The 13,485-nt window shown below is 39.1% G+C and overlaps 1 protein-coding gene and 6 non-coding genes across 9 annotated transcripts; 6 read left to right on the forward strand and 1 right to left on the reverse strand.

The window, feature by feature from the left end:
* Positions 1–409: 409 nt before the first annotated feature.
* On the reverse strand, positions 410–10,522 carry fkh-9 (Forkhead transcription factor fkh-9; the record flags this gene model as incomplete). 3 transcript variants are annotated; one of them, NM_001029589.4, is made up of 5 exons in its annotated part: positions 410–1,703; positions 1,760–2,047; positions 3,051–3,189; positions 3,908–4,129; positions 10,415–10,522. In NM_001029589.4, 5 exons carry the CDS (start codon positions 10,472–10,474, stop codon positions 1,510–1,512), a joined length of 903 nt encoding a protein of 300 aa, NP_001024760.1. In that variant the 3' UTR covers positions 410–1,509. The 3 variants fall into 3 exon arrangements, with proteins under 3 accessions (NP_001024760.1, NP_001024761.1, NP_001379922.1); NM_001029590.7 differs by lacking the exon at positions 10,415–10,522 and having other exon boundaries at positions 412–1,703; NM_001392752.1 differs by lacking the exons at positions 3,908–4,129; positions 10,415–10,522 and having other exon boundaries at positions 453–1,703.
* Positions 2,518–2,644, forward strand: K03C7.13. The gene has a single exon (NR_070745.1). It is a non-coding gene; the product is annotated as an Unclassified non-coding RNA K03C7.13 (non-coding RNA).
* K03C7.9 lies at positions 5,142–5,345 on the forward strand. Its single transcript, NR_070746.1, has one exon. It is a non-coding gene; the product is annotated as an Unclassified non-coding RNA K03C7.9 (non-coding RNA).
* On the forward strand, positions 5,414–5,554 carry K03C7.15. Its single transcript, NR_070747.1, has one exon. It is a non-coding gene; the product is annotated as an Unclassified non-coding RNA K03C7.15 (non-coding RNA).
* Positions 6,124–6,354, forward strand: K03C7.10. The gene has a single exon (NR_070748.1). It is a non-coding gene; the product is annotated as an Unclassified non-coding RNA K03C7.10 (non-coding RNA).
* K03C7.14 lies at positions 7,930–8,267 on the forward strand. The gene has a single exon (NR_070749.1). It is a non-coding gene; the product is annotated as an Unclassified non-coding RNA K03C7.14 (non-coding RNA).
* A 442-nt stretch (positions 10,523–10,964) lies between the features above and the next one.
* On the forward strand, positions 10,965–11,159 carry K03C7.7. Its single transcript, NR_070750.1, has one exon. It is a non-coding gene; the product is annotated as an Unclassified non-coding RNA K03C7.7 (non-coding RNA).
* The last annotated feature ends 2,326 nt before the right edge of the window (positions 11,160–13,485 follow it).

Below are 13,485 nucleotides of genomic sequence, written 5' to 3' on the forward strand. Positions count from 1 at the left end.
CGTTGTTGAGTATTTCGTGACAATGTGGTTTGACTTGGCGGCACAATGAAATGAATGTGGGAATCGGGGAGAAAATTTTTCGGTGAAAGAAAACTAGTACCTCATGTTTTTTAATACTTTTCTATTCATAAATAACAAAAAAAATTTGTGGAGCAATTTTATTAGTCCACTCTCACTTCCGCCCCACAAAAACTACTTTTCCATCTCACAGTTTATTTTGAAAACTTTTCGAGTATGTGCATAAATGAGCGGGTTTGTCTGTGAAGCGCAGCGAGCAGTGAAAGACAATAGTGTCTTTGAAAAGTTGTACTTTTCAAGTTTTTCAAGCTTTATGGGTTGAGTAAGTTGAGCAAGTTGAATAGAAAACATAGAGAGCTCATAGTTCTGTTCATAAAGTGAAAAGTGTTTTATGTATTCAAAGTTTATTCCAATGAAATTGTAAGAAAAAAAGAAAACACGGAAAACCAAGTGTTGTCACAAAACATCACATTCAAAAAAATGTGCTGAATTTGGGAAATACAATTAAGACGGAGGGACAAAAAATTGTAAAAAGTGTGAAGGGACAAAGATGATGAAAAAACATTAATTGTGTGGTAAAGAAAAGTTGATTGGATATTGTAGGGTGCAGAATCAAATATTTTCTTGATGGTGGTGCTGCATTGAACCGGTAGCACGGGTTTCACACGGTTTAGGTATCAGAACAAAATAAAATAAAATAAAGGAAACTGGTGGGGGGAGGGGGATCGAGGATTGATAAAGAAAGGGACAGCGAAAAAGTGTAGGAATCCATGATGTGGTGGTAGTAGATCTGGGGAGTTTGGATGTTGTGAATCGATACTCAGCACATAAAAAGGATGAGGACTAATACTAATCGAATCGACACATATAACAAGAAGAGGCTAAAGCCTTTCAAAATGACGATAATGACAGGAGATAAAGAGTCGGGGGAGAAAAAAGAAACAGTTCATAGAAACAGGGATAATGGAAACGAGGGAAAGAGAGGTTCATAAAATAAGAATAGAAGAAGGGGAACGAGAAATGTTACCAGATTTGAAAATGAAACGGGTTGTGAAAAAATATTAAAGAACAATTGTGGTCTTTAAGGGTGTAGAGGATGTATGACTTCACAGCGAGATTTTGGAACGAGCTGGGCTAGTGGATAGATTAGGTGTATAAGCTTATCCAGAGTACGTGTGGAGACTCGTGTTCAACTACAAGTATTGGGCTCCGTTACAACAATGTGTGTGACGGAAAAGCAAAGGATGGTTCTAGTTAAAGAAATTGGGGTCTAGGGGCTTGGTTCATAGAAAAATGATTGTATTGTTTTTTTGGGATAGGAAAAGAGTGGAAAGCAACATGAAGTCAGTTCATAGGAGTCAATGAGACGATGAGTTGGTATCACGAGATCAATGCATGTGCAAACTAGGAGCACAACCAACAATATTAATATCGACGCATAGAAAAAGGTTGGCGTAACTGCGACTAATTCAATCAGTTCAGAATCGGTGCCTATTGAAGAAGAAAAGACTGGCTCTCGGCCTTGATTGGAGAAAGTGACGGACTGGCTATCTGTAGTTGGTTTGTCGTCAGATTATTGAGATTTGCAAGAGAAAGGAGTGCTCCAAGTTGTGGATTGATCTGCATAAGGGTTGTGGTGAGAAGGTTCTGGAGCCCATTCACTGCACTATTGTCTTGAATTAGATCTGAAAAAGCACATTTGTAAAATGTAAAATGTAAACTATAGACTGTTTCAACTCACTTGTACGGTAATTATTTTGGAATAACGTCCCTTTGTAGTCATTCATTCCACTCAGCAACTCCAACACATTCAAAGCCTGAACTGATGGCATCGGGTTCTCATTTGGTGGACTGATTGAAGGCTGCGACGGGCTCGGCGATGTTTCTCCGCTTCCAGAGCTGCCTCTGTCATCTCTTGATAATGTTCTTCCAGCATCGCTCTTCTTTGCAAGTGCTCTTGGTTGTTGACGATTCCGCCTTCTGAGTGTTTGTTTGTCACTGAGCTCAGGAACAACGGTCCAGAAGTGTCCTGAAAATAGCAAAAAATTGAATGACTTAATATGATTAATTTCTGTCCCCAATGCACACCAAACTAGAAAAAAGGAAGAGTGATGTTGAGAGAAAAGAAAAAAGGAAAACGAGTTGTTTATGTTATTGTGGGAGCTCTAGTTTCACAGGAATTATAGAATGCCTCTCTACTGCTATTTCCACTGACATGAAACGTTTGTGAGACGCTCACTTTCTGTGTTTTTTTGTGTTTTTTCCTCACTTTCCCCTTGTCGCACCCCCTAGTTCATTTTGCTGGTTGTTTGTTGCATTGCCTAGGCCTCCAAGAAACTTTCGAATTCAAGATCGAGCGCCACTCGAAACTGGTAAACAAACACAACCACCCGAAGAGAAAACGGAAAACATTGCGACATGCCATGAAACCCTGCCGGTCAACTTTAGATACTTCCTGGTGCTACTGACAAGAACACAAGAAACATTCCCATTCATAAAAAACACATTGGTCCAAGACCAATATCAAAAAAGAATGGACATGCACCAATACTCATATCCATTTTACGACGACGCGCGAGCGCACAAAATTGGCAGAGACGCCATTGCAGCTGCCCGCAAATTAAAAACATGTTTTTGTGTTTCAGAATTCTCAAAGGTCAACATTTATTCGTTTTTTCATTCTGTTCTATAAAGGTCTAATGATACAACAAGTGATTTTAAAGCAGGGCCAAACTCTTTCTCACAAGGTGATTTTTGAACTAAAAAAAATACTATCAAAATACTTTCACTATCTGTCAGTTTTGCCGCCTCAACGTTTCACTACATAACACCGTGTAATTCCTTTTCACTATTTCCACGCTGATATCAGCCCATTTTTAAACAATCACATGAAATGGAGAAAAAAAAGTTTTTTGATAGAGATAGTAGTGCGCACTTCTATTTTAAGTGTGTCGCGTGTTTCTACGTTTTTGTATTTTTTGCTAGAGAGTGCATGAAAACAAAGAAAAACGATAAAGAACTGCACCACGTACCGACAACTCCGCTGGCAGAAGTCTGTTTGAGAGGCAACTTGACAAAGCAATCGTGAAGACTCAAATTGTGTCGGATCGAGTTTTGCCATCCCCATTGATCTGGTCGATGTCTGTAGTATGGGTGCAGCAATCGGATTACCTGAAAAATGTGCAATGAATCATCATCTCAATATTAATTCCTAGAACTATGAAATTTGAATCGAAAATATTTTGGCAAGTCATTGGCAAATAACGATTGTTTTTTGACTTCAACAAAAAAACGAAACGAAAAGCAAACAGGAGGTTGCTGAACTCTGAACTACTCTCCATTGGTTTTGACTCTTTTTGCTATGCTTTGCATTGTCATACTGTAGTTGGCAAATATTGAAAGTAATGGAAAAACAGCCTAGGAATCATGAGGTTTTGAACGATAAAAAGCACTGCTGTGGTGCCATAATATTTGACAACGAGGAAAAAAAGGGCTCGGCTCGCCGAAATAACTTGTGATTTATATTTCAAAACCTTGACTCGATGTTTGTTTTTCGATTTATTGAAAAATAAACCACAAGTTTATGACCATGCCAGTTAGTATTTCAGTGTGTTTCAATGTTTTTATATGTCTTTTGAATTGCTACAAAAAACGGCTCTCAAAAATGAAGTGCCGGTAAGAAACAACAACTGATGCTCAGCGAGCAAAAAAAGATCTAGGTCCCAACTAAAACAGCGCTATGTTCTCAGGAAAGTACACTTGCCCTTTGGCAATCGGAAAGGACGTTAGTCTTATTGAACACTGCAGTTCCCTACTGCCTACTATAACTTGTATAAAGCAAGAGGTCAAATTTCAGTCAAAACGTTTTTTAATGCCTACCCCTGCCTACCTGGTAGATTTCATTGAGCTTCAATCGTTTTTCAGGACTTCTGTCGATTGCTTCAATGATGAGGTCTTTGTACGATAGTGACGGTCTTTCAAAGTTGTCCGATGAGGCTGCTGCGAGGGGTGTCTGGATGGGAGATGGTTGGGATGAAATTGTAGACGGTGTTTCGATTTTGATTGTGTCCGATGCTGATGGTATCTGGATGGGTGATCGTAGCAAATCCATCTGAAAATTTGAGAAAAATTAATATAGGGAAAAAGAAGAGGCAAAAAATTAGCTCAGTCAAAAAAAAAAGAACGAGTATGACTGTAGAAGAGAATCATAACAGGGTTATCAAAAATTAACGACCACGATTAAAAGTGGAAAATGAGAGTAATAAGTGTTGTGGAGAAACAAGAAACAAGAGGGTGGTGGGAGTTGTGTTATTCTGTTTGGAGCAAGTACCTCTTGTTGCTACAGTTTGCCATGGGGAGGGGCGGGACTTGGCACGCACACCGAAAAATGGAAAAGTGAAAAAATGTGCAGAAACAGAGCATACAAAAAATGATGCCGTCGTATGATATTCAACTCAACTCAAACCCCGTCGCCTTATCAAGTTTTGAAAAGAAAAGTGATAAAGTCTTCTTTTTTTACGTCTCATAGTCAGCTCGAAGTTTGATGTGACATCACAGTAAGAAAAAGCAGCATGCATATTTCAAAAACTTTAAAAATCCGAGAAAAAGTCCTGCCTCAAAGTTAAACGCCAAAACACTTTGCATGTTTCATCTTGAGGAAGAACTTTAACGTTTTTTTTCGGGGGGAGCTGGGGACTGGGCTCAAACGGCCAAACAGCCGATTGGTAGAGCGGAACAAATTCAATTTTCAAACATTCTGTGGTCATTTCCTTTCTATGAAAATTTTTATTCCCGGGGCTAAGAGGCGAAAGATAGGAGAAACAGAAAATTGAAAAAAAAAACGAGAAAACAGAAAAACATGAGGTTTTATCTGCGTTTTCTCTTAGCACAACAATAAGAGCACAGTGGCGAAACAAAAAACAAAAAAACAAAAAACAAAAAACACAATTTAGAAGTTTCCGCCGTTGATGATGTTTCTAGCTCTAACATACCTACCGTAATCGCGGATTCAGTGGGAAATTCCTATTTGATCTTTTTGCTAGTGTGGTGAGATAATCCGCGCACACATCAGGCAAATGAAAAATAGAAAAGGGGACATGGAAAACAAAATATAAACGCAAACGCTTGGATGTTTAAAGATATAAATTAGGCGCATTCCACATTTTTTCCCCTCCTATTTTCTCGCATGCTTTTTTTGCAGCTGCTCACTCGTGTTGCCCGGAATATTCTAATCTGGGAAGGAACAGAACGGGAAATACAGCACACATACACTTCCATGTTTCGAGAAAATATTAGAGAAGGACGCCCAGTCCGCTCCTATTTTTCAGATATGGATGGCCCCTAGGGGTCTGTGTTGAGTTTTTTTTGAGGTGTGTGTGTGTGTGTGTGTGTGTGTGCCACAACGTTTCAAATTGCTTGCCTGCGGGTGCATACATGCCTGACTGAATGCAAAACAAACACACAAAAACAGATGGAAGGAAATAGGGCGAGAGCCAGGAAAAATGAGCCCCGGCCGCCCGGGTCGGACTACATGGTCCCTGCATTCCAGATCCTGTCCTTGCCTGCCAAACAGCCTCCCGACACCTCCAGCCGTTTTAGGGCATCGTCCTTCATTTCCGCACATGACAATGCAAAGGAAAATAACTATGCGCTAAAACGACTTAAACATGCCAACTGAAACTATATAAAGTTTTATTAAGCTTCTTGGGGGGAAAGTCTAATAGTCTAATTATCAAAGCTGAAACATGTGACAGTACTTATAAATGAGAAGATGATGAAAATAAACCACAACAGTCAAAACAGTTCTCTTGTGACCAAAACACTATCAGTTGCCGCTTGTCAACTGGGATCGAAGTTCAGAGAGTGGGCTGATGTGAGAAAATGATATATTTTCGCCAACTTCCCGAATAAATAAGGAACTCCTCAGAGTGTGTAGGAAGGACTTCATTCGCTTTCCATCTTCCTCATTTTTCCCTCCCTCCAATGAATATTTAATTCATCAGTGCTCGACGGCATCCAGGCAAGAAAAAAGAAAAAAAAACAAGAAGGAGGCGGGGTGACGAGACGTGTAGACAAAAAGGAATGTGGAGCAGTAGAAGTTCTGAGCAAAAAATAACAATGAGAACAACACATATGCGGAAAAAAAAGAGTCGGGAGGAGAATTGTTGTGCTCCTGATGGACGCGACGGACACGCCCATTTCACGCATGGGTCGCAAAACAGAGAGAATAGACGAACAAAAAAGTTTTGAAGAAACGGGGGGGGGGGGGGGGGAGAAAAATGGTGAAAGACGATGGGGGAGCAAAATTTGTTTCCATCTTTTGATGGTCATGTTTTTTTGACAAGTTTGTTATGAGGGATCTAGTTTTTTTCAGAAAAAAGTGTATCTTAAAAGTTTCAAAAACCACTGCCACAATGACCAAATACCATAGTTTAAAAAAATGTTTGCAATTTTTTTTTGTGCTTTAAAAAAATGATAATTACACAGTTTTGTTCCTTTTCTGGAAGTATGATGTGTGTGTGTGGCAAAAAAAATAGGCAAAAACTCAGTTTTTGCCACTTTTTGACTGTTAGTACAAGTTTTGCAACATTTTTTTGGGAATGTTTTACAACGATGCTCAGTCATTTTGGCCATTGGCGCTACTCTATCTTTAAAAGCGGTGCTCTCTTGCATCAGATAATAAATATAGTCGTCAACTTATTCTACCGTGTTCTCTTTTTTTCAAGCCAGTATTCCCTTGTTGCAAAGCTAAGAAAAAGCATTGAAGAACACACGAATCAAGTTGAGAATAGAAAAAAGAAGGAAAATTGAGTAATTAGTTCACGCGCAGAAGTAGACCATCAAGCATCTTCGACCATATAACAGGAAGACATTGCTATTTTGAGACTTTGCTCTTTTTTTTTTTGCAGATTTGGTAATGTGAGATTAACTGGATTAGAAAATAGGACTTATGATAACTTTATGGAAGATTTGATACCACTTGATATGGATCTAGAGTTGGTAGGAAGATATCGGAAAATGTAAGGAATGGAGTGAAGTAACTGAACTATTTGAAGTTCTCTCAAAGTTGCAGCCGGTCAGCACAAACTGCGATACTGTAGCAGCTGGGGGTCACATTCACACAAAACTCAGAAAACTCATGAAAACGACCCATGACATCACCTTTAGTGCTTTGAGAAAAATATCGCCGAACTTTTTTCATAAAAAGTTGTGCCGATTTCTACTATTTCCCACTTCCCCCCGTTCCCCCATGTTTCTTTAACTTTTTTGCCAATCCGCGTGTGTCAAGTGAATCAGTGCGGTCTGGCAAATATTGCGACAAAACAAACACTAGATCCTTGCCATTGTCGGCCTATGTGGAACGGTCTGAAAAAAAAAAAAACGGTGCGCGCCGAATTGTGATGTTTGAGAATGCACAGTAAACTTCAAAAATACCTAGTTCCAACTGCTGACTGACACTTTTGTATCGAGATTAGAAAGTGCTAGATAACCGAAAAACTGGAGACTAAAAACATACACGGAAAAAACAAAGTGCAATTCTTATCGCAAAATAAATATATTTCAATTTTGGATCGCACGATGATAATACGACATTAAATGTTGCGTTATTACCTCTCTGCAGAAAAAAGACTGATTACGCAACGGCAGAAAGCAGGCCCTCGAATAATACAGTGACAAAACAGATAACAATGTTGGTTCTTGCTTTGACGTGCAAACCATCGAGGCGCCAGCTAGGCAAACGGAGCTTCCCAGCAATTAACAGAATGACAGCAGAAAAATGGAGAATTGAAAAATAAAACATAGGAACAAGAACAGGCAGGAACATGGCAAATTGTAGAAATGTCTAAAAGTTTAGAAAGCCGAGGGCAGGAAAGAAGGAGTGTGGCAGAGGTAGGAAATAATACAAAATAAAAAAGCACAGATGCTCACGGAAGAATACGTGATCGGGATCGGAATGTTGCAAGCACACGGGCGCCGCGCGGGTGGCGCCCGGGAGGAGGCGGCAAATACATGAGGTAGCTGCAGAGTGCGCGGCAGATGGGACGACCAGTTTTCTTGAAAAAAATAATAAACATTTCGAAACACAGAACCCGGTTTTTTCGGGGGCACTCACTCACTCACTTCTTGCCGTGTGTGTGTTTCTGCTGCTTTCTACGCGCCCCGCGCCCTCGCCTCCCCTCTTTCCGCGCAGCAACTTCCACGCGGACGACGGAAACTGTGTGCCCTCACATCCATCGTCGCCGCTCAGGTGTTACGTGTACTTAGGCGACGCCCGTGTCTCTACAGTCGCAACGCGATGCGTGAAAGAATAAAAAAAACGACCACGCAAACGGATATGTGTATTGGCAAACATCATTGGATATGCGTCACTGATTTGGACAGGTTGATGATAATAGTAGGTCTCTCTCTCGGATGGTGCGTTGTTGGAAACAAGCTACTTTTATGCAAATAATCTGGATCTAGCTTAAATTGGCAATTTATTTGATACGATTTTTTGAATATCCTCCTATTGTGAACGTTCCCATTTTTCAAGAAGTTAGTTGCTTTGCAAGGGCAAAAAACTTAAAATTTCATTACATCATTTTTAATGAGTAGAGAATTTAATCACAAAAAATATCACGAGATGCAGTTCAAAAGAATACTTTTCTTATCAGGTGTAAAAATAAAGACAACGCGGGAAAAGTGCAAGACTTGTCAAAATACTGTGATGAAAAAAACTTGAATTGAACTTTTAGAGAAGTGGGGAGTAGAGTTTGAGTTTAACTATGAAACCAAAAAAAAAACAATGGACAAAAGAGTAGAGAAAGGGTAGTTCTGTGACAATGCCCGCGAAATATTCTAGATAATCCTCTGCGTGGCGCCAAGAGGAAGAGATAGTTCCAAATGATATGGTCGTTTTTAAAACACCTACTGTTGCGCGGAAAAACAATCGTCAGGCAGGGAGTAAGTGAGTGGGGGGGGGGGGGGGGCAGAGAACAGAGAAATTACACAAAATTGCTAGAGAAGGTGAGAAACTGTAGAGAACCCCCTACCACATAGTTAACAACAGAGAGAAGGAACAGATGGCAACAAGAAAAAAATTGCATAAATGGGTAGAAAACGTAAAACAAGTGGTTGCAAAAAAGGTTTGAGACGTTTCTAGAAAACCTCCTATGTATATAACACAATACTTACAATAACTACACTTTCAAGTGTTTGTATTCATTTTGAGAAGTGGTAGAAATCAGAGGGGGGGGGGGGGGGGGGTAACAGTTTGGTTTGCCTGTCAGCCCCGTCAAGACTGCAGACTGTTTGCCAAAACAATGCGAATTGCGCAACCAACTATAAATAAACTTAGGTAGTAGGAAAACTCTCGGAAAAGAGATTCTGTCGATTTGACATTGCTTTGTGTTTGTCATGTTTTCCAAGCAATTCAACAATATTCCAACTGTTTCTGACAGAAGGAAGTATAATATATCAATATATTTTTCAAAGACCTATAAACATACTTTTCGGAAGAGAATGTGTTGAAAAAGCGTGATCTATGCTCACAACATCAAGAAGATATTCTTTGCTCCTAATTGTCTATTTTCAGTGCGAATGCTTTTTTCTGTTTTGTTTTCCTCGAAACTCGCCTGATAAATGTGCGAAAATTGCATTTCTACTTTTCTACTTTTCTACTTCCCTCACTTTCTCAAGCAACTTTTCCTTCGACACTCGGAACGATTCGATTCATCCTGCGCGAAACAGAACATGAAAGTTTTTGTTCGGCTTTCTGGTAGTTAAGAGTGGTTTTTTCAAGTGTTATCCTTTGCGGCAAAGGCATTTATTTACTTTCAAAAACGGGAGAGATGCTGCTGCCGCTTCGTGGAGGCCTGCCATTGCATTCAAAGCAGCACAATTACATACAAACATCTACACATACACTTTCCCCGTTGTGCTCGACGCAAATACAAACAAACATTTCGCCAAACAACACACTTTTTATGCTCCTTTCCTTCCTCACAAATTGTCAAGTTGGCATAAAAACACACGCAAGTGATATCACGAGCAAATTTGTTTTGAAACAAACTTTCGAATGATTCATCACTTGATACTTGCAACTCAAAGAGCTCATAAAAAGGAATGCGTATAATTTCAAGGAAAATTCACCGCACCGATGCTTCTCGACTTTTCTGCGGTGTTTTGAAGTGTGCGATCAAAAAGCTAATTGCTTGGCACATTGAGCAACGCGCAATTTCCTTGTTACCACGCTTTGCCAGCCATCATTTACCCATTCATTCCCACAATGATGTCACAATCATGAATAAAAAGCGTTCAGTGATTTTGGAAATAGGAAACATAAAATAGGTGTGATTGCATGCCAGAGACATTTACTAAAAAATTAAAAAAAAAAACCTTCAGACAAGTGTCTTACCGTGATGTTCTGTTTCTCGCATATAGTCTGATTCATGGTTGCTGTCATTGTACTACACATCCGAATGGGACCAACTGACGAAAGTCGCCACCAGGGTTGCAAGCTTTCCTGAAAGAAGAAACAATTAGAAGTGTTTGGATGAGAAAAATGGATAAAATAAAAAAAAAGTAAATAAAAAACAAGGGAGCAGGAGAAGATTGAGTGTTCAGAAAGAGCAGAAGTTGGACGAGACAATGACTAATAGAAGATATATATCAATAGATAAGTTGAGATGGAGCAATGAAGAACGACGGAAATTATGCCAACAAAGATCAGATGTTCTCGCAGTGAATTTTTAAAACGTTCGGTGTTTCAAGAAAATCCACCAATTGTTGATTAGGCAGGACAGGCTAGACATAAAAAAAAGTCGTTCGATTTTTGCATGGCTATTTCGGTACATTGCTCATCTGGATCTTGAAAAAGAGCAAGAGCAGCAACGGGAGGACCTGGAAAGCACTGTGTTTTCGTTGTGGCAACTTCGTTAAATATTCATAGCCGTCCCTCTTCTAGTGCCCTCCGAGGAGCCGGGTTTCTTTTTTCCGCCTTCTTCGCCATCGTCTTCTTCTTCGTTTTTCTACTTTTTTATGTGATGTTAGCTAGAAGAAACGGCTGAAGATCAAGAAACTTTTTTTTTGAGTGTATCTGCATTTTTTTTTTTCATGCTGCTCGTCAACACTTGAAAAGCAAAATAGAAGATTTTCAAAAATGTTCTCAAGGAAGACGAAAAAGGAAGAAGAGTGCGGAGCAAAAAGTGTCAGAAAACGAAAAGTTATTTTTGAATAGAGAGTTTCAGATCTAAGTTCCAAACTCAAAAATTCAATAAAACATTAGATTTGTGGCATGGTGATTTATGCTATTGCCAGACTTCCAATACAAACCTAATTAAACTCTCACTCTCAAACCACAAAACTTAACAAGTAGATTATCTATTAGATTAAGCTGAAACTAATAAGAATATTTTTGAAGATCATATGATGGCTTCCGTATGAAAACGTTGCACACATACATAAATATATATGAAAAATAGCTGCTAATCTGGGGATAGCAAAATTTTTTCAATAAACGATCAAATGCCTAAATGTCTGTGTGTTATTCGCATAATTCGCTATTAATTCAAACTTCATGTTGTGAACAAATTTCAAGTGTTGCAACTTTCAAAACACTCTCATCGAACGGAAGTCGAAGGGAAATTGGCACGAATTGATGACATGTAAAAGGGAAATTGCAACAATTTTCTCCAGAAAAAAACTAGTTTTAAAAATCACACATGCACGTAATTCGGTGTCGTGTATTCCATATTAATGCGCTTATTCTGAAACGCGACGAACGTTCTTAGAGTAGAAACAAAAACCATTGGTTTTATTTTTAACCAAATGAAAAATTCAAAAAAAAAAACGGAGTAAGGGGGAAAGGTTGAACAAAAATCAGTTAAGCGGGATTTTATCCGACATGATCGGGGTGTTTGTGTTGTTATAACACGCGATGAAATGAACAAAGACTACTATTTTGTAGTATTGGTGTTTATTAAAAAAGAAGTTGAACATTTGAAATGAATCTATCACTTTTCTAGCTTTTTGGCATAACGTTGGGTCTATCTGTTTTTGGATTTTGTCTCATTTTGTTCTATTAGACGAAAATCTAGAAAAAATTACAGGAAGTATAATTACACCTGATTGAAAAATGCAAAACAGCCTAGATTAAGGCGGAACCTATTATTAATTCATTTGGTGTCCCGCCTCTTTAGGGGTTGCTTTTTACGGTTACAATATGTGTATGGAAAATGTCAAAAAGCAGAAACAGTTGATAATAGGCTTCGCCTATTTCTTGGTTCTTTTTTGGGAGTTCTATTTAATCTTCTTGTAACAGGCGATTCCTTTGCAACATTTACATTGGTCTCCACAACAATTCATCATTCTCCCCATCTCTGTGAAAAACAAGAATGCAAAGCAATGTCTCAGGAAAAAAAAGCGAAAATATATTCCAAGAGGAGCCAAGTGTCGTTTTGACACGTTCTCATGCTGGGAATGCAACGAGAGAAAAGAAAACCGAACAATTGGCAACATTTTGAGTGAAGGGTCCTTTTCCTCCTTTCCAACAAAAACATTTGGAGGGCTTCTGAAATAGCGGGCCGTTAGACGGGCGTGTTGACCGAGAAAAAAACACACACATATTGGTGCTATTGGTGCACAAAAACGAAAAATATGTATGCATGGTTGAATGAGACAAAAAGAACCAACCCAGAATGGAGCAACAAGTGGAAAAGGAAAGAAAGGACAAGAAGAAACGTTTCTTTTTCTTTCTCGCACAAAAAACACTTTTCAGTAGCGTCACGCATTCAAAGGACGCGTCCTTCTTGCCGTCGGACAACCTTTTTTGTAAGCCCCTCATCCGTGGGCAAGTGCTCATCGTTTCACTTTATTCAATTTGTGCAGAACGCAAAAGTCAGCGGTCCGACTGGTCCCAAAAAAGAAGGACGGGAGGAGAGGGGGAGGGCGGCTGCTGTTTGGTTGAATTTGGAAAATGGAACAATCAAAAAAAATATTGCGTGATTCCAAGTCCCAGAGGGACTTTGGGACTTTGCTGTGGATTTCGAACTTGGATTACGTTGATTGCCAAGATCGTTAAATAGAAATAGCACACACTATTCAAGTTTATGGGGGTCGGCATTGAAAGCACAAAACAACTCGTACTATGTGGGACACTTTTTTTTTGTTGTAGCAGTAGTAGGGAAATTGTTTTGATTGTTTTCGTTTTTAAAAGTTCAAAAAACACATCATCACTGTTTATACGCTACAGTAACATTTGGTTCGGAAAGTTCGTTAAAAACAACATCGAATTATCGTAACACATACATACACTTGTTTCCCTTCACCATCTTATCAGTAACAATACAGTACAGGGAGTTTTGAAGATTAGAATGAAAACACACAAATGTCTTTCTCCGCTTTTTTTTGTTCATCCTCAATGATAATGAGCGCCAATGCATTGCATGAAAGTAAACATTACGTGGCGGTACTTTCGTACGGAAAAAA

The sequence above is a fragment of the Caenorhabditis elegans genome, chromosome X (genome assembly GCF_000002985.6).
Source record: "Caenorhabditis elegans chromosome X".
In the NCBI taxonomy this organism is placed as follows: Eukaryota; Metazoa; Nematoda; class Chromadorea; order Rhabditida; family Rhabditidae; genus Caenorhabditis; species Caenorhabditis elegans.